This window comes from Syngnathoides biaculeatus, chromosome 5, assembly GCF_019802595.1.
Source record: "Syngnathoides biaculeatus isolate LvHL_M chromosome 5, ASM1980259v1, whole genome shotgun sequence".
NCBI classification, from domain to species: Eukaryota; Metazoa; Chordata; class Actinopteri; order Syngnathiformes; family Syngnathidae; genus Syngnathoides; species Syngnathoides biaculeatus.
The window spans coordinates 7,479,198-7,506,120 of record NC_084644.1 but is presented as its reverse complement, the minus strand read 5'-3'; the positions used below and the strand labels follow the sequence as shown (position 1 = coordinate 7,506,120).

At 44.4% G+C, this 26,923-nt stretch overlaps 2 protein-coding genes across 6 annotated transcripts; one reads left to right on the top strand and one right to left on the bottom strand.

Moving 5' to 3' along the window:
- Nucleotides 1–13: 13 nt before the first annotated feature.
- alg2 (ALG2 alpha-1,3/1,6-mannosyltransferase) lies at nucleotides 14–6,244 on the top strand. Of its 3 annotated transcripts, XM_061819494.1 has the most exons (6): nucleotides 88–253; nucleotides 409–470; nucleotides 746–917; nucleotides 994–1,131; nucleotides 1,223–1,390; nucleotides 5,158–6,244. In XM_061819494.1, exons 2-6 carry the CDS (start codon nucleotides 427–429, stop codon nucleotides 5,896–5,898), a joined length of 1,263 nt encoding a protein of 420 aa, XP_061675478.1. In that variant the 5' UTR covers nucleotides 88–253; nucleotides 409–426; the 3' UTR covers nucleotides 5,899–6,244. The 3 variants fall into 3 exon arrangements, with proteins under 3 accessions (XP_061675480.1, XP_061675478.1, XP_061675479.1); XM_061819496.1 differs by lacking the exon at nucleotides 409–470 and having other exon boundaries at nucleotides 14–114; XM_061819495.1 differs by lacking the exon at nucleotides 409–470.
- A 141-nt stretch (nucleotides 6,245–6,385) lies between these two features.
- LOC133500600 (phospholipase A and acyltransferase 1-like) lies at nucleotides 6,386–26,723 on the bottom strand. Of its 3 annotated transcripts, XM_061819500.1 has the most exons (4): nucleotides 26,508–26,723; nucleotides 10,414–10,537; nucleotides 8,783–9,078; nucleotides 6,386–6,766 (listed from the first exon to the last, which is right to left on the bottom strand). In XM_061819500.1, exons 2-4 carry the CDS (start codon nucleotides 10,448–10,450, stop codon nucleotides 6,677–6,679), a joined length of 423 nt encoding a protein of 140 aa, XP_061675484.1. In that variant the 5' UTR covers nucleotides 10,451–10,537; nucleotides 26,508–26,723; the 3' UTR covers nucleotides 6,386–6,676. The 3 variants fall into 3 exon arrangements, 2 of the variants coding, with proteins under 2 accessions (XP_061675484.1, XP_061675483.1); XM_061819499.1 differs by lacking the exon at nucleotides 10,414–10,537; XR_009794962.1 differs by lacking the exons at nucleotides 6,386–6,766; nucleotides 8,783–9,078; nucleotides 10,414–10,537 and adding an exon at nucleotides 20,099–20,766.
- Nucleotides 26,724–26,923: the final 200 nt, after the last annotated feature.

Here is a 26,923-nt window from a genome sequence, read left to right as displayed (position 1 = left end):
TTTGTTTTATTCCTAGGCAAAATAAAGGCACCGCTGGCTTCTCTGGTGACGTGTCTTCTAAGAGACCAGAGATTGTCAACGGGGAAACCAGCGCCATTTTGGCGCGAGTCGAAGGTCCGTCTTGTTCGCTTTCAAATGAGAGTTTAGAACCACAATGGCGCCGAAGCTCTTTTTGTTTCATGACAGTTCTTGTTAGTGGGAGTCAGTAAACCGGGTAATCACGGGTTTCAGAACTTGGTTAACATAACCGAAGGTAAATGTCGTAATGTTAAATATGTAGGGACGGATATGTGGGTGCAGTGTGTTGTTTTGAAACGTGTCTCCATTAAACGTGACGTTTCTGTTCTTTTTTTTTTCTTCTTTTTTTTGCTGTTATTGATGACATTCCTCTTTTCATATACTGTATAGCTAAACCTGTGGTCGTTCATGTTATTGACGTCTTTACCAACAACTCAGTTTCGTCATGGCAGGTGATTGAGACGGTGGCGTTGCCACCCTCATGTTTGTTTACTGCTGTTTGGGACAAATGTGAGGGGGTTCTTTAAAGTTTAAATCACACGTTTAGGTAAACCATAGGGTTCTCCACATGTTGATTGGATAGTTCTTATTTTGGTGACTTACACTGATGTGCATGGGCGGATGTGCATACAGCTTTCTGTATTAATGTAGAGGCTATTCTGTATTTGCAAGCTGTTTCGACTACGCTGCCCTCGTTGCCATTATTCTCTTATCTGTGTATGTCCAGGATGGTGCGAGTGGTGTTTCTGCATCCAGACCTCGGGATAGGCGGAGCGGAGCGTCTGGTTGTCGATGCAGCTGTCGCCCTGAAGTCCAAGGGATGTGACGTCCAGATCTGGACTGCTCACCATGACCCGACCCACTGTTTCTCTGAGACCCTTGACCCGGACTTACCTGTGGTAAGCAAGCAAGCAAGTCATGCAATTGTCATTTGTGCGTGGAAAATGAATACGTGAATTATATCGTACTCCTCAGGTTTGTGTGGGTGACTGGCTGCCCACCAGCGTTTTTGGCTACCTTCATGCCCTCTGCGCTTACCTGAGAATGATCTACGTGGCATTCTATTTGGTCTTTTTTAGCGGGCTGGAGTATGATGTGGTCTTCTGTGATCAAGTGAGTGACGTTTTTCAGTTTAGCATATTTAGTTTTATAGACAAAATAGATGTTTTTGGTAATTCTATATATTTTTAAATCCCTCCTTCAGGTGTCTGTGTGCATTCCAGTGTTGAGGTTGTCCCGTCACAGGAAGAAGGTTTTATTCTACTGCCACTTCCCGGACCAGCTGTTGACTCAAAGGAAATCGGCCCTGAAGAAGCTTTACCGCGCTCCCATCGACTTCTTGGAGGAGCGCACCACCGGGATGGCTGATATGGTACGTAAAGGCGTGGGGGGTAATACACTCAGGCCCATACAGATTGGGGGGGGGGGGGGGAAGACCCCAAAACATTTTATGTAAAAGAGTACAGAACCAGTAAATCTCGAAGGGTAGATGTCATCAAATCAAAAGCCTTTAATTTCATGATATGCTGTCCATACAACGAAATGATGAGCGCTTCTCCACAAGGTGCAATATAATATAATAAAACTCAAAGAACATCTTAGATAAAAACAAGATAATAGGAGCGACTCACGATTCAGATATCTCTGAAATTATATCCAACAATTATGCCATCTTTAACAAGACCTTCCTAAAAGGTCAATTTTCTTGACACAAAAGTATTACCTCTGCCCAAATATATATATAGAATTTTTTTTTTCCCTGCATTAATGTTTAAGACCACCAAAAAAATGAAATTACTGTATTTCTTGTTCATTTTTTCTTTGATGATTTGTCATAGGCAGCATGGTGGATCAAGGTTGTAAAGCGTTGGCCTCACAGTTCTGAGGACCTGGGTTCAATCCCGGCCCCGACTGTGTGGAGTTTCCATGTTCTCGCCGTGCCTGCGTGGGTTTTCTCTGGACATCCCAAAAACATGCAACAATAATTGGACACTCTAAATTGCCCCAAGGTGTGATTGTGAGTGTGACTGTTTGTCTCGATGTGCCCTGCTATTGGCTGGCGACCAGTTCAGGGTGTACCCTGCCTCCTGCTCGTTGACAGCTGGGATAGGCTCTAGCACTCCCCGCGACCCTCGTGAGGATAAGCGGCAAAGAAAATGGATGGATGGATTTGTGATACTTGATTTAAGTGATTTCTTAATCGAACAGGTCTAATATAATTTTTTTTATATATAAGCATTTTTAGTTTATGGTTATTGTTGTCTGATAAATTTATCATGAAGAACATTAAATTGGGAAAACCATGCAAAAATACGAGAATTTGAAACTGGGGCAAATCCTTTTTTTCGCAGCACTGTGTGTGACAAACAGTTTTAATAAGAAGGGAGAAAAAAAAGGGATTGAAGATGTTCAAATACCGTGCTGGAGTTAACGTTTGGTAATTAACACTGGTCCCCCCGAGGCAAGTGATGAATCTTGTTGCAAAAAGTTTTGTTTGTTTAGACAAATTAGGTAAGTGTTATGACGTCGAGAAAAGTCACAAGTCACCACAATGAATATTTTTCGAAGCGATATTGGAAATTACACAACGCTTAAGCCTGACATTGCTGTCGTTGACATCGAGGTCAAGGTCTGAGTTTAGTCTAATTTGTGTAGGATTTGGCATTGTTTGAATTTGAGCAATTCCGATTCATTATTTGGATTCCAGTTCCTTATTTACTATTCTGATTCTTTAAAAAAAAAAAAAAATTGTCAAAAAATGTTTGCGTGGTTTAAATTAAGTGTGTCCAAATTGTCATGCCACCCATTTTCTGTACCGCTTATTCTCACTAGTGTTGCGGGTGTGCTGAAGCCCGTCCCAGCTATCTTTGGGCAGGAGGCGGGCTACACCCTGAACTGGTTGCCAGGCAGTCGTCGGGCACATATAAACAAACAACCGTTCGCACTCACATTCACACCTAGGGGCAATTTAGTGTGTCCAATTAATGTTACATGTTTTTGGGATGTGGGAGGAAACTGGAGTATCCAGTGAAAGCCCACGCATGCACGGGGAAACCATGCAAACGCCACACAAGGGGGCCCAGGATTTGAACCGCGGTCCTGAAAACTGTGAGGCAGATGTCCTAACCGTGCTTCCATTTCCAAATCATGCTCTGCATTCAGGACATGTGTAATGTATATTTATTTATTTTGGGGTCTTATTATTATTATTTTGGGATTTATTAGGCGGCACGGTGGATCAGCTGATTGTTTGTTCATATGTGTCCTTCGACTGGCTGGTGTACCCCGCCTCCTGCCCGTTGACAGCTGCGATAGGCTCCAGCGCTCCCCGCGACCCTTGTGAGGATAAGCGGGAAAGAAAATGGATGGACGGATAGATGGGATTAATTAAATTCCTAATGACTACAGCGGTACCTTGACCAAGCTCCCCAGATATCAAATGTTTCCCTGTTGAAAATGACTAAAATGCCATTATTTATCCGTTCTAGTCCCCAAAACCATTTTTTTGAACATTAAAAATGTTAAATAATTCTGCGTTGTATAACAATTAAGAAAAAGTAAATAAATAAAATGGTTTTATAAATGTAAAGCAGAAAGTCACACTCACACTCAGTATTTATGACTTTTATGACTTGAAGTGGCCTGGCCTCATGACTGAGGGCAGGAGCTGTAGTAGAGACGGCTCAAATGGGTCGATTAGTCCGCATGTGAGGATCTGGATGTGAGTTGTGGCCTACAGTCGATCTTTGTGACTGGTCTTGTTTGTATTTGTGTGGTTGACTGTTAGTCCCGTTCAATAAACGATTTGAAGTGCATCAGCGACTCCTCAAGGGGGAATTCCGGTGGTTTGCATTGACATGTATCCAATAGGTTATGTAATATGTACTCTATCTTGATAATGTGATGTTGAATCCTCTCTCATTTAATAGTGTTTTGAGTAGATTTTTATCGACAATTACGAATTACGCTCGGTGACGTTATTTACAGCCACAGGTTCACATCTGTATGGAAGTATTCCTCCGTCTTCCCGATCAACTGATACTGCTATTTCTTCATCAGATGAGGATAAATCTGAGAAATCAGCGCTGGGCATAATTATGTCCCATATAATCAAACGTTTGGAACGGCGCGTAAGACGTCACATCTCCCCACGTAGGTCATGTGACTCGCGAAAATGGCAGCGCCCCTGAAAATTTGTAATTGTCGAATCTTAAAACACTATTAAATGAGAGAGGCTTTAACATCATATTGTCAAGATAGAGTACGTATCACATGACCTATTGGATACATTGTTAATGGAAACCACCGGAAAATTCCCATTTATGGCTTCTTGCTACTCGCGCGTGCGGCGACTGCGCTGTCAGTGCGGCTCTCCCCCGCGTAATTTGCCTTTATACTTGAGCGCAACCCACTCGTGTATTTCGGAAAATGTGCTGCAGTTTTTCTCCCAAGTCAGAGGTGTCGCTACGGCTGGTATTGACTACGACGCGATCAGGTGGAGTTTCTTCATCACATTTTGGTCATTTCCCGGCAGCCGTTTTTACTTTACCGTATCTGCCGCACGATAAGTTACACCTAAAAGCCTTTAATTTTCTCAAAAGCCGACTGTGCGCCTTATAATCTGGTGCGCCTTATATATGGATCAATACTGAGCCTTTAGTCCACCTCCATCTAATGGATCCAGAATGTAACCCCAGCCTCCACTGTAGCGTCTATTCTATGCACCTTATGATGCGGTGCGCTTTATATATATATGTGAGAGCATTTTTAAAATTACCCAGTCATTGAATGTGAGCTTTATAATGCGGTGCGCCTTATAGTGCGGAAAATATGTTAGTTTCTGTAACAAGGAAATCTGTAGAGTTGTTCAGTAGTCGTATACTTGAAGGTATTAAGATATTTAAACAAAGTTAAGTGTTGGTGTTTGTATTATTTCAAATTTTGAGAACATTATTTTCCCTTTTACCGCCACTGGGTATCATTTCAAAATATCAGCTATTGTTATCGGCCGTGAAAAAAAACAAACTCATTCTATATCATCTAGTGCTCGGTAGTAAGTAAGATTTTGTCAAGGTACCGCTGTACACTTGTAAATCCAGCAATGTTCGATCCTCCTGATGCAACTTTATTTGCGTGTAGATTCTGGTAAACAGCCAGTTCACCGCGGGAGTCTTCAGGGAGACCTTTCGAAGTCTCAAAGGGGTCCAGACAGACGTCCTCTATCCCTCCCTCAACACGCGCACCTTTGACCGTCCGCCCGCCGAAGCAGAGGGTACGGAGGGGCTGGTCCCGGAGCGAACCTCCCACCTGTTCCTCTCGCTAAACCGATACGAGCGAAAGAAGAACCTGGGGCTGGCCCTTCAGGCCCTGGCGGCTCTGAGGAGCGTTCTGACTCCCGGCCAGAGAGCGGGCGTTCACTTGGTGGTGGCGGGGGGTTACGACGACCGAGTCGGCGAGAACGTGGAGCACTACGCCGAGTTGAAAGAGCTGGCGTCGCAGCTCCACTTGGAGGACTGCGTGACTTTCTTGCGCTCCCCCTCGGACTCTGTCAAGGTGGCGCTGCTGCGGGCTTGCCACGCGGTGCTGTACACGCCGAACAGGGAGCATTTTGGCATCGTCCCCGTCGAGGCCATGTACTGCCGCTGCCCCGTTATCGCGGTCAGATCCGGGGGGCCCCTGGAGAGCGTGGCAGACGGAGAGACGGGCTTCCTGTGCGAGCCCACGGCGGAGGCCTTCTCTCAGGCCATGGAGAAGCTGGTGGCGGAGCCGCGGCTCCGAGGGGACATGGGACGAGCTGGCAGGAAGAGGGTGCAAGATAAGTTCTCTCTGCAGGCCTTCTCACAGCAGCTGCACGGATACATTGTCAGCCTGAGCCAGTGACATCAAGACTGAAGGGGTTTTTGGGGAGGGGGCGGCGGTTCCTGCCTGTGCCTGGATGAAGCATGCGGTACTACAAGGACTTAAGAGGACAATTAATCAGCCTTCCCTTGGATGTGTTGCTGAGGAACAGACTTCCATACCAATACCGAGAGAATGAAGCGTTTCCATACCATGTTGAGTTTTATGTACGCGTCGCAGCACGGCAACCAAAAATAATCGATCGCGACAGTGAAATGTTTCTCCCTCCCCCTTTTGGCTCGGCAGCCATCTTTATTAGCGGAGGGACACAGTCACCAACGGGCCCTGCACACTGTCCTAAATCAATAAACAGGGATGCTTTCCTCCACTTCCTGTCTGCCCAGAGCTTTTATTTCCAAAGACGCTGGCCCGCTCCGTGACTCTTGCCGCTGCACGGAGGTTATTAGCGGGTGATAGAGAGTGTTTGGCTTCATTAGAAGTCTGGCTGGTGGACAGCATGCCACAGTCTGGGTCATTATCAAGGAGGAGAATAGCAGAAGGTCACTGTCTGCGCAAGGGCCTCCTCCGCCCTTCCACTGTATAGAGATGTTCTTATCGACATTCCACAAGTCTTAATAAACCAGACGACACACAAAGTTTCCCGAGCCGCTTTGTCGCAAAGTTTTGTCCGCCTTTATTGGGATTTTGGAGGACCGACAAAGTATGTCCTTTACCGCGAGCGCATACTCGAAGCGCTCTCGCGGAGTACGGGGTTTTCGTGGCGCTTATTAGGATGAGAAATAAGCAGACGTTAGCAGGCTTAGGTTTCTGTCTCCATTCGCTGGCGCATTATCAGTTCAAGAGTTTCGGTCGTGTCAAAGTGGTCGCCATTCAGTTTCTGAAAAGGAATCTGGGAAGGAAAAAAAATAATAATAAAGATGGAAATGTCCCTATTCTTAAAAATAAATACAATGCTCATAGAGATCAGATAATCAACAAGTCGAAATGTGCGATCAGTACTGCATAAAGTCAAGGATTTTTTTTCCTCTTTTTCTTCCTGGCCTCACTCTGATCGGATTAGATCGTTTTTTCTGAAGCCGTGGAGGTGTGCCTGTGAATCCACAAAAAAGGATTCTTTGTCAGTCGCGTCTTCTGTCCGGGATTGGTTGGCGTTTTTGCCCTGGTGCAGTGGATTCTTGTAAGTTAATTGAATCAACCAAATTAAGAGGCATAGGCTAAGGACAGAGAAGGCTGTCCCCAAATCATTTTACATCCCATTTTAGGTCATATTGCATTTTAATAAATGACCAAAAAAGTGAGTTGTTTTGAAAATTGCAAACTCTCCCTTTAACAGTACACCAAAGCCTCGGTTGTCAAACAAATCGGTTTTCGAGTGAAAAGTTCGAGATTTTTTTTGCTTCTGTTTTCGAACGAAAATCGGTACTCGAACGCCCCCGAAAAAAAACTGGAAATGACATATTGCCAAGCCCAGACCGGCTGACGCTTTGTTGTGAATTCCCATGCCGCCGGAAAAAAACGAAGATAACAATGCACGCGGCGCAAGCAGCTGACCCACACACGACTCGTTTTGTTATTGTCAATTTGGAGACCCCCCCTGAAAAAAAACCCCACTTTTGTCATTCTTTATAACGCATCCTCTGTACACAGACGTGTCCCGGTAATGACTGTTGTTTTTCTTCTTATCAAGGACGACCGTATTAACCCCCAATCATGGCTCCAAAGAAGGCAAGTTACTTGTTTAAAGTTATTCTGTACTTTTGTTCACAAAAAAAAGTTTAGAAGGCCGGGGGCCGAGTCGCGACAAATACGGCGATGCACTCCCAGCCTAGCATACTCTCCTGCTAAAGCATACATTTTAAGCAAAAAATAAATATATTTCTTAAATTATTTTATTGTATAAAGTCTTTAACTACACATGTATTTCTACTATGTAGTTTATTGTCAGGAAAAGCTAAAAAAAAATGCTTTAAAAAACCCAATTTCTTTCTTTTTCCTTTCATTGTAATGGGAAACATCGATTCGGTTTTTGAACAAATCACTTCTCAAACTATTTTCTGAAACGGATTGTGGTCGAGAACCGAGACATCGGTGTATTCATAATTTTATATGTACCAAGGCCAGAAAGCATCATGCCGAACCGCACGGGTGCAGTCTGTGAATGCCGTGATCAGTCGTTGCCAGCCGCCTCTCGAAATGTCAAACCTCTCTCCTTTATAATTGACGTCCGCACCATGTTTTTGTGGTTCATGTCATTGTCCAAGCCGCTTGTCCTCACAAGGGTTGCGGGAAAGCCGGAGCCTATCCCAGCTAGCTTCGGGCGAAAGGCGGACTACAGCCTGAACTGGTTTTTGTGGTTCAATAAAATGATAATATAGTGCACGGACATTATGTGCACAACCTCAAAACCTGAGAAATGGTCACTGTTTTTCTATAGCGGCGCTCGATTGCTCGTGTGAAAAGTCTGCACCCGTTTGTGTTTGACAATGGCCCACAAGAGTCATGTTGGGCCGCGTTACTTGGTGCGCGACGGCCCTTGAGCGCATGACACAGCCAGTAAGTAATTGGTCAAACAACAGATGGGTATTAGTGATGGAAACGTGCGATGACAGAAGCATACCACAAAAATGCTTCATTTTTTCCATTTGAGACAGACACGCGTATTATTAATTACAGCAATAGCCAATTTTTTTCAAAGCGCAACTAATTTTACTTTTTATTTGTTTTAACCGTGGTTAACTTCTCTTTATTCTCATAGGAGAGTGAAGAATGTTGGAATTTTACTTGAAACCTTGCGTGTAGAGCGTACAATTCACTATAACATTTCCTAAGGGAAAATCTTTTTCATAAAAGCATTGTCGCCGTGAACGCTTGACTCTCAGCGCTAACCGGAGCGGCTCGAACCAACCTGCGTGCACACGGCTCGCCCGTAGCGGACAAACGTGGCGAAATGCTCGCTGTTGAAGTTAATCAGGTCGTATTTGAACTGCTGGTGCAGGAACGTGTGACAGCGGTGCATCATCTGCTCCGTGATGGACGGAACCAGGCGGTGCTTGTCGTTGTTGACCCTGACGCGGGTCCCCGCGGGCACTCTGATGTCGGAGATGGGCTGAGAGGTGACGGCGGTCTTCTTCAGAACGCCTTTCCACCTGGGCAGCATTTGCTGGACGAGGCTGCGGCACGCTTTCTGAGTCATGTTCTCGTCTTTTGAGGGACGGAGGAAAAAAGACAAGTTAGCGTATTTTCCGGCCTATAAGCCGCGACTTTTTTCCACACGCTTTCAACCCTGCGGTTTACGCGGTGATGCGGCTAATTTGTGCATTTTATTCTAACGGCCGCAAGGGGGCACTCGAGCGGAAAAGGTTAAGAGTCAGACGAGTGGAATATATGTGCCGAGGAAGTGACGTTTACCGGTTTGGCCCTGGTAGCGCCGCGGTAGCGTGTTACTCCCGTGTATGTTTTTTTTTTTTTTCAAGCCAGGTGCTAGCGTTAGCATTAGCTTGGCTGCGCTAGCATTAAACTCTGTGTACCGTCTTTCTAATTGTAATTGTTATTTATAACAGAGAAAAAAAAGAAAAAAGTGCTTTCATCGGGTGAAAAAACACAAACAATACATTGTGCAAATTAATTCCCATAATTTCCAGCCTACAAACCGGGACTTTTTTCACACTTTCAACCCTGCGGTTTATGCGGTGATGTGGCTAATTTGTGGATTTTTTTCTGACCGCCGCAAGGGGGCACTCGAGCAGAAAAAGTAAGAGACCGGTGGAATATATGTGCCGAGGAAGTGACTTTTACCGGTCCGGCCCTGTTAGCGCTGTGCTAGCGTGTTACTCCTGTGTCTCAGTGATTTTTACCGGTATGTTTCAGTATATTTGCGTGGCGGCACTAGCGTTAAACTCTGTGTACCATCTTTCTAATAGTAATTATTTATAACAGGCAAAATAAAGTGCTTTAATGGGGTGAAAAAACTCTAAAACAATACATCGTGCAAATGAATTACCGCAATTTCCAGGCCGCATATTACAAGCCGCAACTTTGTTCACACGCTTTCAACCCTGCGGTTTATGTAGTGATGCGGCTAATTTGTGGATTTTTTTCTAACGGCCGCAAGGGGGCACTCGAGCGTAAAAAATAAGAACGAGACCAGTGGAATATATGTGCCGACTAAGTGACTTTTACCGGCCCTGTTAGCGCTCTGCTGGTGTGTTGCTGCTGTGTTATTGGCGTGTCTGTGATATTTACTGGTAAGTTTTATTTTAACCGGCCCTGTTAGTGCTAGCGTTAGCGCCGCACTAGCGTTAAACTCTTTCTGTGTACCGTCTTCCTTTCTAAATATCTCGTGTTTCAATGTGGGCACTTGCGGCTTTTACACAGCTGCGGTGTATGATGCATGTACCATCATGGTATTTCCTTTACAAATGTACTGGGTGAGGCTTATAACCAGGGGTGCTCGGTAACCCCAGGAATTACGGTATGTCTTACTTTGGTACTGCAACAGCAGTCATGAGTTCAAAGAAATTATTTTTTTTCTCTCACCTCCCACTCCAAAATGAATCACATGACCTTGTCCCATGTAAACTCCCCAGAGCGACACCCCCAACCACGGGTGGACAAATTCTATCAGGTCTCCAATCTCCGCTGTGGACACATTCTTGTCGATCTGCAGACGAAAAGTAATTAAGAGCAGAAATGGACCGAAGGTTCATGTTGAGCATTTAGCAAAAATAAAAAGGAGGAATTTCTTTCAGACATTAAAAATATGCTTTTACCTGTATCTACAGTTGGTGGCCTTTTCAAAAATGGGAAATATGTCTTACATCTTTTTTTAGGGGAAATTTCTTTTTGATGCTCACCGGGAAATACATTATTTTATATATACATTTTGTGTAACCCCCCCAAAAAAAAAAATCCAAATCAAAGTTTTCTTCACAATTTAAGATCAACAACATTTTATTTAACTTACAATGAAAATATTCTTATTCATCATTGTACATTAGTTTATACACGGGAGCAGCTTCCCTTGGGCAATTAAGGGCAATCCCCAGGGGCCCCCAAACAGTTCAGAAAATCATTTTATGAAGTTTATCGGATCAGGCATGTATTTGTTAATAATCCTCATGAAGAATTTTCAGGATTTAATACTGCTTTTTACGCATGATAAACATTAATATTAAAATTCTTTGCATTACACTGATGTACATGGCCTCAATCATTTTTTCCTCGGGACCCAAATCTTAATTTAATATGCTCATTCGAATCCCTCAAAGCGAAGTGCAAATCACACTCTGCTGTGTGAATTTTATCTTTTTTTGAACCAAATCATGCATGCAGGCATGCTAGCATATCTGCTCTTCTCTTTCCAAAATGCCACTATTCTTTTTCCACTCGCATTTTTTTTTTTTTTTTTAAATACGATCTTAATATAAGTTTATCTCACCTGTCGCCACTGGATTTGCGAGAGAACGCCGCCCCAAGATCTCTGTCGATCCATCGCGCCTCAGCCGAGCGACTGAAGATTACTCGATGCTGTCCTGAGGTTATTTTACGGTGTCACACGCCTTTGTTTTATTTCCAGATAGCCTTGACTTGGCGCAGTTAGAAAGAAGATAGGCTGCTTAATAGATTACGTATTAATCAATTACATGCGTGTTCAGCTAATATGTCATATCATTTTGAAAGTCCCTTAACGGTCTTCCATGCTATTGCACATTTTGTAAAATGAACGTCTAATGTTAAAGCCCAAGTAACGTGCCAATAAACAATAAAATATATTGCAATGAAAAATACACACAACGTTATTCACTTCAATGTCTATACGAACAAATAAATAGCGCAAAGTTACGGAAGTCTCACTCAACACCCAAGTGGCCGCCATATTGCCTGCAATGTCATCAGCAGACGTCACACTGGGACGTTCGCCATTGAAAACACGTAGCGGCACCTGTATTGGTGAGCAACAACAGAGATTTTCGGATTTTTCCGACGCCCCTTCTGAGACGGAAGCTCTTTTTCGAAGAAGAGAACATCTCACAGTCGAATGAAGTGACCTTGTCAATATAACCCTATCGTTTCGAGCCATATTTAGATGATATGCGGATCACTTCGAACTAACAACAGACTCCCCGACAGTATGTATACCAGTCTGTAGCGTACTTAAGAGGACCCATGCCGGGTGAAACACCGGTGGCCGGCGGCGAAGAGAGCTCCTTTCTCGTCCCGCACATGCCAAACCACCTCCTTGCCCAATTCACCTCCATAGCGGTGAGGAACAACGCCGCCGGCGAGCGACGAGAATGAACACCGCGGCCCGGCGCCGCAATGAGCCACCCGGCCGTTGTCGTCGCTCGCTGAAAAAAAGATTACGCCCCCCCTCTACCACTCACCAAATTATTATTATTTTTTTAGTAGCTGTATACACACCTACCTGTCATTTGGAACCCACGAAGCTCTCGTCCTTTGCACCTGTGCAATCCATTTTTCAAGACGAACCGGGTCTCTTGGAAAGTTATGAAGGGTCAATCCGTCCTCACCAGTGTTCGTACAATATCCAGCAATACATAAGCCGGCATTTTCATTTCACGAACCGGGTCTTTTGGAAAAGTATGAAGTGCGAATCCATCCTCCCGAGTGTTCGAGCAATATCCGGCAATACAACGATCCGGCATTTTGGCTAACACGAAGGAACAAAGAGCTACCTTCCCGCAGGTAAAACTAGTATAAACACACAAGGCCGTCGAGTCTGCTCCTGCTGACAACGTCACTTCCTGCTTCTTCTCCAAAACAAATCCCTCGAGAGGATTTTCACGGCGGGAGTTACAAAAAGGCATATACGTCAAAATCGTGTTGTGTGGTGAAAAAACTGATGGGTCCATTCCGACTGCCTTTATTTAATTAAAAACATACTAACAGTCATGCTTTTGGTGTTCGTGGACCTTTAAGATAGGTGCAAGTTGTGATTATTATTATTTTTTTGTCTCATAAGTACCTCAATTTGAGTCATACTTGTTCTACTTCTGAGGCATATTTAGGTTGAATTCTGAAATGTTTGACTTCGGGTTAATTTGTTCTACTAGTGATCCTAGTTGGAGGAAACCAATATTGTACAATACGGGCAGACTTTCCCAAGAAATACACGTGCGCAAAGACTGAAAGAATGTTGAAGAAGAAAGTCAAAGTGAGGAAGCAGATAGCGAAGGAAGCGCGTGTGCCCGCCTGGCCTCTACCGCGGTTGCCCCGTGGTGAGGTTCTTATTGAGATCACCGCTGTGTCTGAGTGACAGCGATAACCGGCACCCAGGTGCCACCGGCGCTCACCGTTTAATTAATTAATGAGACCGCAGGCTTGCTTTTCTAATTCCAACCATCCTGCATTGGGGGGCGTGGGGGTGCAGATAGGCCGGTAATGTTGAGGGGCGTTTTTCGGGCGAAGACAGGAGAAAGACGTATGTGCGGCTAGTGGCTACCGTATCTGTTGTGTTGACACTCTGGGACCCGCTCTCCTCGTTAGTGTTCGACTATTAAATATGTGTGGAATATTTTTACTCTGACTTTTAATCAGGCATGATGATTGCGAGTTAATCATGGGCTAAATGAAGATGATGATGATGATGATGATGAGAACTACGTGGTTACTACATCAATTCTTGCCCGCACTTTAATAACCAGGTCATGGACTCGTGGCCCAGAAAAGACGAAAGAGCCGGCGAGTTAGCGGAAAGGTAGTAAAACGAGCCGCGCGCACGCGTGTCATTATTAAAAATGAGGTAGTCTCTCTAAAGGGGAAATTAACAGGTTTTTGTTTTTCCGCGAGACATTGTAAATAACACAAACCCAGTTAGAAGATTAAAAAAAAAAATGAAAGGAAATGACGGCACAAATCATGTTGACAGCATTTTGGGAGGTGTTGGGCAAGACCGGCGTGGATTTAATTATTTGAGTGCGCGGAGGACAAATTCGTTCTTTGTCACACAACACAATAGTGCTGGGTGACTAAATAAAAAAATACAATAAATAATAATAATCAGTTGTTTTGGTTGATACGGAAATCACAAACAATAAAAGCAATTATTCATTGATTTCAAAGCGTGTATTTTTTATTTTTTTTACTGTGAAAGCTCAACGTTATAACTTAAAAGAACAACCAGGAAATAATTCATAATCATAATCAGCTTTAATGCCCAAGTGTGTAGAACGCACAAGGAATTTTTCTCCAGCAGTGGTTGCTGCCCCGGTACGACATAGAGAACAAGGAACAACATAGCAACAAGAACAAAGAACAAGAGACATTTCTGTTGATAGGAATTATTCCTTGTAAGACGTCCAAGATTCAGAATTCAAATGTTATATTAAAATAATTGCATTAAATAAAATAAATACAGTCATGGCTAAGAACAAAATGCGTTCTTAGCCATAACTGTCATGTCTATTATATCGGAAATTCCGTTCTACAAGCCGCGACTTTTTTCACACGCTTTTCAACCCTGCGGTTTATGCGGTGATTTAGCTAATTTGTGGATTTTTCTAACAGGGGCACTTGAAAAGGTAAGAATGAAACTGATGGAATTTATGTGCCGAGGAAGTGACTTTTACCGGCCCTGTTAGCGCTGCGCTAGCGTTAGCACCGGGCTAGTGTGTTTCTGGTGTGTTACCGGCGTGTGTCAGTGATATCTACTGATGAGATTTAATTTAACCGGCCCTGTTAGCGTTACCGCGATGCTAACGCTAGTGCTAACGTTATCAGGGTCGCGGGTGGGATGAAGCGAGATGTACCCTGGACTGCTTGCCAGCTCATTCCAAACCACATATAAAATTTGTTAATGAAGCGAAAATGCTTATTCTTGTAATGCGGGTTAAGTGCGTTATTTTATCTGTAATTATCGTCGGATCTCAGGAGCTAAGCGGGTTTGGCCCTGGTTAGTACTTGGAAGGGAGACTCCTGGGAATACCAGGTGCTGTAAGCTTCTCTCCCCGGCTAGAATGAAGAGGGGTTGCATCAGGAAGGGCATCCGGCGTAAAACTGTGCCAAACAAATGTGCGTTCATCTGAGATGACACGCTGTGGCGACCCCTAATGGGACAAGCCGAAAGGAAAAGAAGAAGACCGTAATTTCTGGCCTACAAGCCCCGACTTTTTCACACAATTTTGAACCCTGCGGTTTATGCTGCCATGCGGCTAATTTATGCATTTTTCTTCTAACAGCCGCAAGGGAGCGCTTGAGCGGAAAAGGTAACAATGAGACCAGTGGAATATATGTGCCGAGGAAGTGGCTTTTACCAGCCCTGTTAGCGCCGCGCTAGCGTTAGCACTATGCTAGTGTGTTGCTTCTGTGTTACTGGCATGTCTCAGTGATACTTACCGGTAAGTTTTATTTTAACCAGCCCTGTTAGGATTAGCACTAGCATTAGCACCGTGCTAGTGTTAAATTCTTTCTGTGTACCGTCTTTCTTTGTAAATATCTCGGATTTTACACACCTGCGGCGTTATGTATGCACCAAATGGTATTTCCTTTACAAATGTACTCGACGAGTCTTGTAACCAGATGCGCTCCATCGGCCGGAAATTACGGTGCATATATTTGTTGAAAACAAACAAAATATCCTCTCATTATTCTGGAATTTAATAAGTATAAATAATTGTGTTTTTGTGTGCTTTCTTTAACGGTACATAAAAGAGATCAAACAACATGGATTACAACCTGACTGCGGTAAAATAAAAGCGGATCTCGATTTGTATTCACAGCTCATCTTTTAAGGGCAGTTTTATTATTATTCTTTTCTTTTTTTTTTTTTAAAGCAGAATGTTTGGAAATGATATATTTTGCACTTTACTACCCCTGTAAACCATTGAAATCCACTAAATTCCTGCCCATAAAGGCGAACACTGCATCTCTTCACTCGCAAAGACAAACAGTCTGGGACGCTGATATCGGGCCGCAAAGGAATGATTTACCGGCGTTGAATAAAAGTCTATGCTCTGTGAACGATCACAATAAACCATTTATGATCTCTGATAGTGGAATATTTTACATACTGGAGCCTCTACAAAAATAACTTTATAGCCCGGCAAGGAGAAAAGTTACAGCCCGTTCTGGCTTGTATGTTGCCGTTTAAACCGTCGTATAGCGTTAAGATTTACCTCACAGACGCTTTATTCATAAAAATGTTCATTTTACAAGGAAGTGGCATTCAGTATCACAAAGGAGGCAACACCCAAACAATGTGAAAATGAAATCAACTTGGCCAAGCGGAGCATTTCTTTCATAACAGCACGATGCACACGTTTCATTTTAATCTCTCGATGCATTATCGCTCATCAGCGAATACCGAGCTGACACTCTCATTTACAAACATGCTTATCAGCTGTGAGGGGTCAAAGGTCACCTTGTTATTCAACACTCGATACGACATATTTCTTGCTGGATCGCAGCTCAAGAAAAAGCGGTGAAAGGATTATTTTACTTTTGCGAAATTTACCGTAATTCCCGGCCTACAGAGCGCACCTGGTTACAAGCCTCACCGAGTACATTTGTAAAGGAAATACCATTTGGTACATACTGTACATACGCCGCAGCTGTGTAAAAGCCGCAACTGCTCACATTGAAACATGAGATGTATACAAAGAAAGACTGTACACAGAAAGAGTTTCGCTAGCGCTAACAGGGCCGCTTAAAATAAAACTTACCGGTAAATATCACTGAGACACGCCAGTAACACAGTAGCAACACGCTAGCGCGGTGCTAACAGGGCTGGTGAAAGTCACTTCCTCGGCACATATATTCCACCGGTCTCACGCTTACCTTTTCCACTCGAGTGCCCCCTTGTGGCCGTTACAAAAAATCCACAAATTAGCCGCATCACCGCATAAACCGCAGGGTTGAAAGACTGGAGAAAAAGTCGCGGCTTGTAGGCCGGAAATTACGGTAATTTGCACGATGTGTTGTTTTAATGTTTTTTCACTCGATTACAGCACTTTTTTTCATTTTTTTCCTTTTATAAATAGCAATTACTACTTGTGATTGAAAGGAAAATGAAATAATTATCAATAAAATAATTAATAAAAAACAAATAAAACCTGATGAGAACAAAATATATTAAAATTACATTCACCATCAAAAATCACTGTACACTATCATAGACATTACTCTAAATATTATCACTTTCTGTGTATTACATTGAGTGTAAAGTTAAGCGACCCGTAAGGCATGGAGATTTGTAAAATTACCATCATTTATTTTGATAGAATAAATAAATGAAATAACACCACAATATTTTCCACAGGGCATCCTCCTTGGTATGTGAGCGGAAATTCATTTAAAATTGCACTCCATCATACTGAGAGCTATTTTTAATACTGTATTTCTCCCCTTATGTTAAAAATAATAATCTATATTATAAACAGCTTTCTTGTACTGCAAACCACATACCCGTTAGAAATCACAAACAAACACAGCTGCTTTTTTGGATTTGTTTTGTTCGGACAAATCTTTTTTTTTTTTTTTTTTTTTTTAATGATTTTCTCCTAACTGGAAATTTTGGATTTGTCTGACCAAAAGAAATCCAAAAACAACAGTTGAACGCTGCCGACTTAAAAAAAACAAAAACAAAAAAAAACCACACACACATGCCACATTGTTACAAGAGAATTGAAGATTAACGAGGGTGATTCCACCCAAACGATTGTCATGTGCTGCCAGAGGCGTCTTTCCGTGTCAACAGCTGTTGTTTTGCATCCCAAAAGAGTGAAAGCATTCTTGGTCTGGCCGAGCCTCGAACATTTCCTCACCAAACACTCAGGCTCGAGCTGTCATATCTCAGCCCCGACGCACGAACTGATCATGAAGCCTGCTCGGATGAAAATGCACTAACTGCAAAGATGGATTTCCAAGTACATTATATATATATATGAAGAGACTGAAAACTGCTTACTAGTAATTCCCGGCCTCCAAAGCGCACCTGGTTACAAGCCTCACCGAGTACATTTGTAAAGGAAATACCATTTGGTGCATACATACGCCGCAGATGTGTAAAAGCCGCAAGTGCCCATATTAAAACCCTCTTTGAAACACGAGATGTTTACAAAGAAAGACGGTACACAGAAAGAGTTTAACGCTAGCACGGTGCTAACGCGAGTGCTAATGCTAGCGCCGTGCTAAAGCTAACAGGGCCGGTTAAAATAAAACTTACCGGTAAATATCAATGAGACACGCCAGTAACACAGCAGCAACATGCTAGCACAGCGCTAACGCTAGCGCAGCACTAAAAGGGCCGGTAAAAGTCACTTCCTCGGCACATATATTCCACTGGTAAATACAATTTGGTACATACATAAGGCGCAGCTATGTAAAAGCCGCGAGTGCCCACATTGAAACTCACATTGAAACACGAGATATTTACAAAGACGGTACACAGAGAGTTTAATGCTAGCACCACCACGCTAACGCTAGTTCCACCGTGCTAACGCTAGCACTGCCACGCTAACGCTAGGGCCGTGCTAACAGGGCCGGTTTAAAAAAAATCATACTGGTAAAAATCACTGAGACACGGCAGTAACACGCTAGCGCAGCGCTAACAGGGCCGGACCGGTAAAGGCCACTTCCTTGGCACATATATTCCACCGCCCTTTTCCGCTCGAATGCCCTTTTACGGCCGCTAGAAAAAAAATGCACACATCACCACATAAAATGCAGGGTTCAAAGCGTGTGAAAAAAAATTACGAGACTCAGCTGTGGTAGTGTTACACTGTTTTTCACCATTTCAGTTTTTTTTTTTTTTTTTTGGGGGGGGGGCTAAACCAGCATCCGGCATGAGTCCTTCCACCTCCGCACACCCATTGGATCATCGGTTGCCATGGCTGCTTTGGAGTGCTTTGTTGTTGGCTGTGAGTGCAGAGAGAGAGGGATGTTTTGTTTTTTTGTTTTTTTTGGGGGGGGGATACAACATGACAGCCAGCATGTGGAGTGCCTTGTTGTTGACCATGAGTGTGCGTATTTCACAGCGAGGATGTGTTAGGCAGAGGTATTTTTTTATTTTTTTTAAAGCCAGCATATGGACAGGGGGCTTCACCCTGGTCTGCCTTTTATATAAAAAAAACAAAACACGATTTGTCTATGGTAGTTGGACCCACTCTGCTGTAATATTTGACAGACAATTGACAGCCGTTTGACAGAAAATACTTTTGAGACATAGAAACACAATACAAGAAGTCACTGAGTATCGAAAAAGTAGCGGTAAATATGATACATTTTTTGGGGGGGAGGAGACAATTGTGCAAATGATGCAGTCCGGCAAAGATCCAGTAGGATATGTTCTCCCCACCTGAGGCTCTAAGCGGATATATTTTCACTGCTCAAAAATGTACAATGAAAAAAATAAGTATTTGAACACCCTGCTATATTGCAAGTTCTCCCACTTAGAAATCATGAAGGGGTCTGAAATTTTCGTCGTAGGTGCATGTCCACTGTGAGAGAGAGAATCTAAAAAGAAAAATCCAGAAATCACAATGTATGATTTTTTAAACTATTTATTTGTGTGATACAGCTGCAAATAAGTATTTGAACACCTGTCTATCAGCTATAATTGTAACCCTCAAAGACCTGCTAGTCCACCTTTAAAAGCCCCCCTCCACTCCATGTATTATCCTGAATCAGATGCACCCGTGTGAGGTCCTTAGCTGCATAAAGACACCTGTCCACCCCATACAATCACCAAGACTCAAACTTGTAACATTGCCAAGACCAAAGAGCTGTCCAAAGACACCAGAGACAAATTGGTACAACTCCACACGGCCGTAAGAAGTATATCAAGGTTCTGGCGTGGCCTAGCCAGTCTCCAGACCTAAACCCAATAGAAAATCTTTGGAAGGAGCGGAAACTCCATGTTTCTCTTCAAAACCTGTCTGAACTAGAGAAGATCCGTATGGAGGAGTAGGCCACAATCCCTCCTGCAGTGTGTGCAAACCTGGTGAACAGCTACAGGAAACTTTTGACCTCTGTAATTGCAAACAAAGGCTACTGTAGCAATTATTAACATTGGTCTTCTCAGGTGTTTAAATACTTATTTCCAGCTGTATCACACAAATAAATCATTAAAAAAATCATACATTGTGATTTATGGATTTTTCTTTTTAGATGATCTCTCTCACAGTGGACATGCACCTACGATGAAAATTTCAGATCCCTTCATGATTTCTAAGTGGGACAACTTGCAATATAGCAGGGTGTTCAAATACTTATTTTCTTCACCGTAGTTATGCAGAGATAAAAGATGCTAGACAAAGTGGCCTCCATTTTCCAGGTCCTCATACAGGTCTTTGATTCACAGTTGAGGGTAGTTTCAGCGCGCTCAGCGATCAGTTTTTAACGGTGCAGAAAACGGCTTGATTATTTTTTTTTTTTCATGATTTTGAAGCTTCATTTTCCACACAGTACTTGGAAAGGTTTGAATCCTACGTACCCGTCTCTTTGTTTGCAATCCCTGAAGCGGCAGAGTGATGCCGAAAAAGGTGGTGGGGTGATGGTGGTGGAGGCAACCAGTAGCGGGGCGGGGGCGGGGGTTGGGGGGGGGTGACGAGACAACAAGAGAACAGACCTCCCGTTGAACTTGGCCCGCTTCCAGCGCTCGTTCCGGCCGTAAATCAGTCAGTCACGCCGGCCTTAAACAAACACATTAACATTTGAGAGCGCTTGCCCAACCCGTTTAGCCCGTCATTGTTCTTTTTGTCCTCTAAACCCGTCCATGTTTTCTCAATGTTGGCTACTGTGAGCGTGCGCGCGTGGGGTTCTTAGCGCATTCTGGCGCTCCACGTGGATTCGCGCTCTGTGCACCTGTGCCCCGGGAGGTGCGACACCCCACAGCTGGCGAAACCTCACAGGTGGACGTCAATCATGGACTTCCTGTGTGTGAGAGGGACAGAAAAAGACAATACCCGTTTGATTGTTGATTCAAGTCCGCTTTACGCGCGCGAGCGTGCGCGACCGCCGCCCGTTTACATCCTGTTAGATTGAGCTGTCAGTCGGCGGGCAGCAGATGAAGATTAATGGAGCGAGCAAACAATAAGAGGCTCGCGACGATCATGAATATGTTAATGGTCGTTAGCTCGCGTGTGTGTACAGTGTTTGCGAGACGGGGGGTGATGCGGGTTGCGTGTCTTCTTTCAGGATTTGCACCCCCCACCCCCCAAAAAAAGCACGTTGATGGACAGGAGAGGGGGGGGGGGGGGCTTCCCGTGTGTTCTGTTTGGCTTGAGGGGCGACATGAGTGAGTGACATGATTGGTGTTGCATTAAAATGTGTTGCCGAGCGTCTGATTAAGACTACAGGGTGTAATGAGAGGCTGATTACGGGGGGAGGGGGGGGGGGGAATAGATGGACAGATCTATTCAGAATGGGGATGATGGGACTCTTTGTTGTCTCGTCCCATTTAGGTGGTCCTCAGGGGTCCGTTCTGCGTGTACAGCCATTTCAAAGAAACCGAAAACCTGATTTCTTTATCTTGCTCCCCTCCATCTGGGTCACTTGTCGTCCACTCCATCACCTGAAAACACACTTGTGCCTCCATTCTCGCCACCCCCGCCATCACCAGGTCCGCTGGGAACCGTTTGAGGAGGGAGTGGGGGGCGGCGACGGGGTTTCTCTGACCTTCCTTGTCCTTAAAACACAAACACACACCCGCATTCCCGCACTTAGCGCCACACATCCTGATGGAGAGCGTCGTTTGCGCCTGGCGATGGATGGCGTGTGTAACGTCCTCTGAGGAAGTGGTTACGATCGGCGCTAATGAGCTCACGGGGGACGCCCCGGAGAGAGCGGGCCGACCGGCCGATGTTGACTCCGGTTCGGACCCTCGAGAGGCTCCCCTGCTGAACTGAGGCCCCGCTGTCTTGGGAATTTGTTTGGGAGTCTCGTGGTTCCAACAGTCCCAGCGGTCATTATACGCTCATTGTGCCGCGCTGGTTATCGGTGCTACCTTGGACACCAGTAAACATTTGGATGTTGAATTACATCAGTTATGAGGCCAAGGTCACTAGTTTCAGAGTATTAACCATGCTACTAGCGTACCAACGTAGAACAGCCCTGAGGGTTGCTAACAGCCGCAGTGGGAAGTGCGTGTGTGTGCATTTCCGGGGGTCTTATTACCCTGCGTTTTGTGTCACTGTTGACCAGCGGGCTGAGCCTTGACGCCGTGCTCCGGGGTGGGAGGGGTTGGGGGAGGGGGGAGTTATAGATTATTGTCTGGAGCGGGCAGGAGCCAGGGGAGCTGCCGGGGCCCGGACCTGAGCACTTCAAGCTGGGCACGGTTATCCGCTCATCAGGCCGTCTCTGGAGGCCGTGGAGCTTAACCCGGAGCAAGGCTCTGATTAACCAGACTAATGACGGCGCGGCCCCCAGCTCCCACTTCGAAACACTATAATCACTGCTTAAGGCCCCCGGCCAGTCACAATGTCTATATGGAGAGAGAGAAAGCAAGAGCGGCGTCTCAGCTTAATGGATAAGTCCACTGACAACATGACTTTTAAGGCAGCTAGCTGGCCGCGTTAGCTTACACAGACACATCGACTTTATTACTTCCTTAAAGCCCAAGCGTCATCCCTATAAACTTTCCGAAATAGATATTGAAATGAAAAATACATATAACATTATTCCCTTCAATGTCCATGCGAAAAAATAAATATGAGCGGAGAGCGCGTCATCCATGCGCAAAGTTGCAGAAGTCTCATCCGGCATTCAAGTGGTCGCCATATTGGCTGCATCTACTGCCGTTGACGTCACCCCGGACATTCGCTGTTGAAAACACGTTGTGGACCCTACTGTGGACACGCCCCTCCAAAAGCTCTTTTCGAAGAAGAGAACATCTCACGATGGAGTGAAGTGTCCGGGGCAATATTACCCCTATTGTTTGAAGCCATATTTAGATGATATGCGGATCACTTGTATCCAACAACAGGCTCCCAGACAGTATGTATGAGCCAGCCCGGCCCAAGCCGTGCTCATCCACGAGTCACGGCTTCGGCGTCGGCTCGTGGGACATGGAAGCTCGACCGAAGCTGTGATCAGCGGAGATGGTGCCGACGGGCACATCGACACATTTAGTACCTCTGACTTACGGACGCGGATCTTTTGTTACGTTCTGACGTTCAGCTATTGTTTTTTTTTTTGTTTGTTTTAGTAGCTGTATACACACCTACCTGTCATTTGGAACCCACGAAGCTCTCGTCCTTTGCACCTGTGCAATCCATTTTCACGACGAATCGTGGTATTTTGGAAAAGTATGAAGTGCAAATCCATCCTCCCGAGTGTTCGACCAATATCCGGCAATACAACGATCCGGCATTTTGGCTAACATGAAGGAACAACGCGCTACCTTCCGGCAGGAAAAAACAGTATAAACGCTTGAGTGCGCTTGAGTGCGCTACTGCCCTGTACATCACTTCCTGCTTCTTGCAGAAAACAAATCCCTCGAGAGGATTTTCATGGCGGGAATTACAAAAAGTATGTCAAAATCATGTTTTGTGGTGGAAAAAACGGACGGGTCCATACCGGCTGCCGTTTTTTTTCCATTAATAACATACTAAAAATCATCAATTTCATGACAGTGGCACTTTAACCTTCCCAGCACATTGCTGGGCCTACATGAAAAGTTGCATGCGTAAAAATCTGAAGTGAAGGTTTTTATTATTTTATTTGCCTGTTTGGGATACCGCTCGTCGTCAGGCAGACTTCACAGGGCTGAATCGTAATTAACGTCTTATGTGCCATTGACATTTAAACAGTGCTCTGCCTTTGAATTCTAAAATAAATATTGGAAATGGAAAATCAGAATATGAAACATTTTGTAAAATATGCCTTATTGCAACACGCTTGCAAAATGTGCCTGGCATGCCGCACATTGAAAATTGTCTCTTTCAGTCAGTTTTTCAGACAAACTAGCTTTGTTTGTTCTACAATAGACGGCTCTATGTCTGCTGCGGCTTGTTTTACCTTAATGTGATAGCCAAGGGTGCTGCCAGGGTTTTTTTTTTTTTTGGGGGGGGGGGGGGGGGGGGGGGGGGAAATACTGCTTTAAGTCCCACCACAATGCCGCACATTGAAAATCGTCTTCACTCGGGCTCCTGTCTTAGGGTGGTCGTCAATTTTCTCCCCTTCCAGCGACGACTGAGATAGCGGAGGCTTGAAATGCTTCGCGGATAAGCAAAGTCTTTGTTGTAGAATTTGTTTACAACCGGGAGGGTTGAATTGCTTTGGGTGTCTTTTTTTTTTTTTTTTTTTTTTAATAAACTTTACGTCACTTAATGCATCTTGTTGTCCAACAAACAGGCGACCGATGTGTTGCTTCAGGGTGCAGAAATACTAAACTGCAATAAAAAAGGGTCGTGGGTGGGATGAAGTGAGATGTTCCACTGCACTACTTGCCAGCTCATTGCAAAGCACATATAAAGTTTGTTAATGAAGAGAAAGTGCCGGAATATATGTGCCGAGGAAGTGACTTTTACTGGCCATATTTGTGCTGTGCTAGCTTTAGCACTGCGTTAGCATGTTGCTGCTGTGTTACTGGCGTGTCTCAGTGATTTTTACTGTCGGCGCCTAGAGTTAGCGTTAGGGCCGCGCTAGCGTTAGCATTAGCACCGAACTTTGTTAACGCCATGCTTGTGTCAGCGCGCACGTTAAACTTTCTGTGTACCGTCTTTGTTTGTAAATATCTTGTTTCAATGTGGGCATGTATGTATGTACCAAATGGTATTACCTTTACAAACGTACTGGGTGAGGCTAATACAGTAGGTGCGCTCTGTAGGCCAGGAATTATGGTAATTCTGTGAAATGAAATGTGGACTCTTTCAATCTCAAGTTTTGGACACTTCACAATTATGAGCAGGAATAAGGAATTTAAAACGGGGTTCGTCTTTTTGTACCCAAATTTGAGCCGGCTCGTTGGGCTTTTCTAAAAATGTCACAAGTTAATCAAGCATAAGCACCGTTTGTTTTTTCGTTAATGAAGTTATTACATTCTGTTATGGTATAGTATTAACCCCCTACAGAAATGTAAAAAAAAGGGTGTTGGTTATTAAAAATACTGTTATTATAGGGCAGGGGTCGGGAACCTTTTAGACATACAGCCGTGAAGGCCAAATATTTTAAAATGTAATTTAAAAAAAGCCATACAGTATTTTAAAAAGTAAGTACAGGTGTATTTGCGCATTTATGTAAGACCAATAATATTAGAGTATAATAAGTCTCTGAATTATTTTGAATAACATTGTTATGCCGTTGCTCACCAATTACGACGAAAGTACTTCTTACCATTAAGTTCATACATCGTCAGATTTAGCTTCACGCAGGCGTTAAGACTTTCATCCGTTTATCGTGAACGAAATGACATTTGAGTCGCCATCATGATGGTACGATGGTGAACAGTTCTTGCCGACAAAGGCGTGTCTTTTATCCCTTTGATTACCTTGTCTTTATGCGACGTTGGCAAAATGTTAATTGGCAACGTCGAGTACGAATGCTCTGGCACACTCCCCATCTGTGAATTTAGACACACAGCAGAACCCTCCCTCTCCACAAAGGCCGTCCATTCTTGTTGAAAACTTCGGTCCTCCTCCTAATTTTTTCTTTGAGGGACCTTAGTCGAAAGCGTCTCCATAATTAGTTGTTCCGACACGATCGGCGTTAGACCCTCTCGGCCTGTGGACATCGACCACCACGCGAAAATATCTGCAACCCCACTAGGCCAGACTGTCTGTCCCACGCCAAACTACGGCAACCCCACTTGGACATACCTTCTCTGCACGACTGTACAGTACGTCGATATGATGGCTCCGCGAGCCGTATGCAACCGCTAAAAGAGCCGGGTATGGCTCGTGAGCCATAGGTTTCCGACCCCTGTTATAGGGAAACAGTTGCATGCATGTTAAATTTACCAGGGCTGGGTGTCTTACATATTTGTTAAACATAGCTTTCAGGTGTTTGTAATGTATAAAAAAATTAGATCTTGGAATTGGAGAAGCACGTGGGAGTTATGAACAATTTGAAATAGCACAAAACCTTCAAGTTCCTGTTGCAAAGCAGGAAAAGCCTACTAGAACATTTCGAATGTGCTGGCTTAATTAGAGGACCTTTAAATAGAAGCCCCCCCCCACACACACACACACAGCCACAGTTATTGTACAAAATCAATGTGCAATCACATGATCCCAGTCGTGTATTTTTTCTTTCATACATATCCATCCATGCATCCATTTTCTGTAGCGCTTATCCTCAATAGGGATGGCGGGCTACCTCGGGGGCCAGAGGCGGTGTACGCCCTGAAATGGTCGCCAGCCAATCGCAGGGCACACGGACACAACAACAAAAACAACCATTGCCACTCACGTTGTTGTCAATTGAGTCACAGACAGGTTTCTGTTCATATAATAAAAAAAAAAAAAGCTTTGAAAGGATGCAGTGTGTCCTTTTTTTTTTAAAAAAAATATATCACAAAAAACCGTGTTTAAATCCAGTGTAAATTTTAGATCATTTTAAATGGTCATTTTGTGTAGAAATTTCAATGATTTTTCTCTTTTTTTTTTTATCATAGTGTGAGGATAGGCTGCACGGGGACGGTTCAAACGAGCCTGCGCATTTCTGATCGTGTTTACCGTGCGATGACGGACGTCTGATCCGCGGCCTCCTTATCTCCAAAGCAAACACCGGGCCGACGACGGAAGCTCTCATTGTTCCGTGCAACCAGATTCCGGCGGGGGAGAGGGTAAACTTTCCCAAACCCGCCAAAGTATGCAAAGCAGACAAACACGCGGCCGCCTTTTGTGCATATCACAAAAGCATTGTGGTCAGAAAGCGTATACGCAGGTACGCCCGGCGTCAGGTGCCAAGCTTTGAAGTCGCCTTTGTGGCTCGAAGGCGGGGCCACGCCAATAGCGCTCATTGTCCTGCGTGATGAAAGTCGGCCCTGACGCATCCTAAATGAAGCCCAGAGGGTGGGAGGAGGGCCCGCGGCTGGATCACAGGCCTGCCTCGTGACTATCGGAACGGCTTTGCTGGAGAGCGAGGAAAT

What these genes read in the sequence shown, in the direction of transcription:
- alg2 (XM_061819494.1), top strand. Translation starts at nt 427, where the DNA reads ATGTTATTGACGTCTTTACCAACAACTCAGTTTCGTCATGGCAG. An exon ending in ACTCAGTTTCGTCATGGCAG is followed by an intron (nt 471 to 745) that starts GTGATTGAGACG and finishes GTGTATGTCCAG; the next exon opens with GATGGTGCGAGTGGTGTTTC. An exon ending in TTGACCCGGACTTACCTGTG is followed by an intron (nt 918 to 993) that starts GTAAGCAAGCAA and finishes CGTACTCCTCAG; the next exon opens with GTTTGTGTGGGTGACTGGCT.
- LOC133500600 (XM_061819499.1), bottom strand. Translation starts at nt 26,583, where the DNA reads ATGAGAGCTTCCGTCGTCGGCCCGGTGTTTGCTTTGGAGATAAGGAGG. An exon ending in CAGACGTCCGTCATCGCACG is followed by an intron (nt 9,079 to 26,507) that starts GTAAACACGATC and finishes GTCCCTCAAAAG; the next exon opens with ACGAGAACATGACTCAGAAA. An exon ending in GGCGAGCCGTGTGCACGCAG is followed by an intron (nt 6,767 to 8,782) that starts GTTGGTTCGAGC and finishes TTTCCTTCCCAG; the next exon opens with ATTCCTTTTCAGAAACTGAA.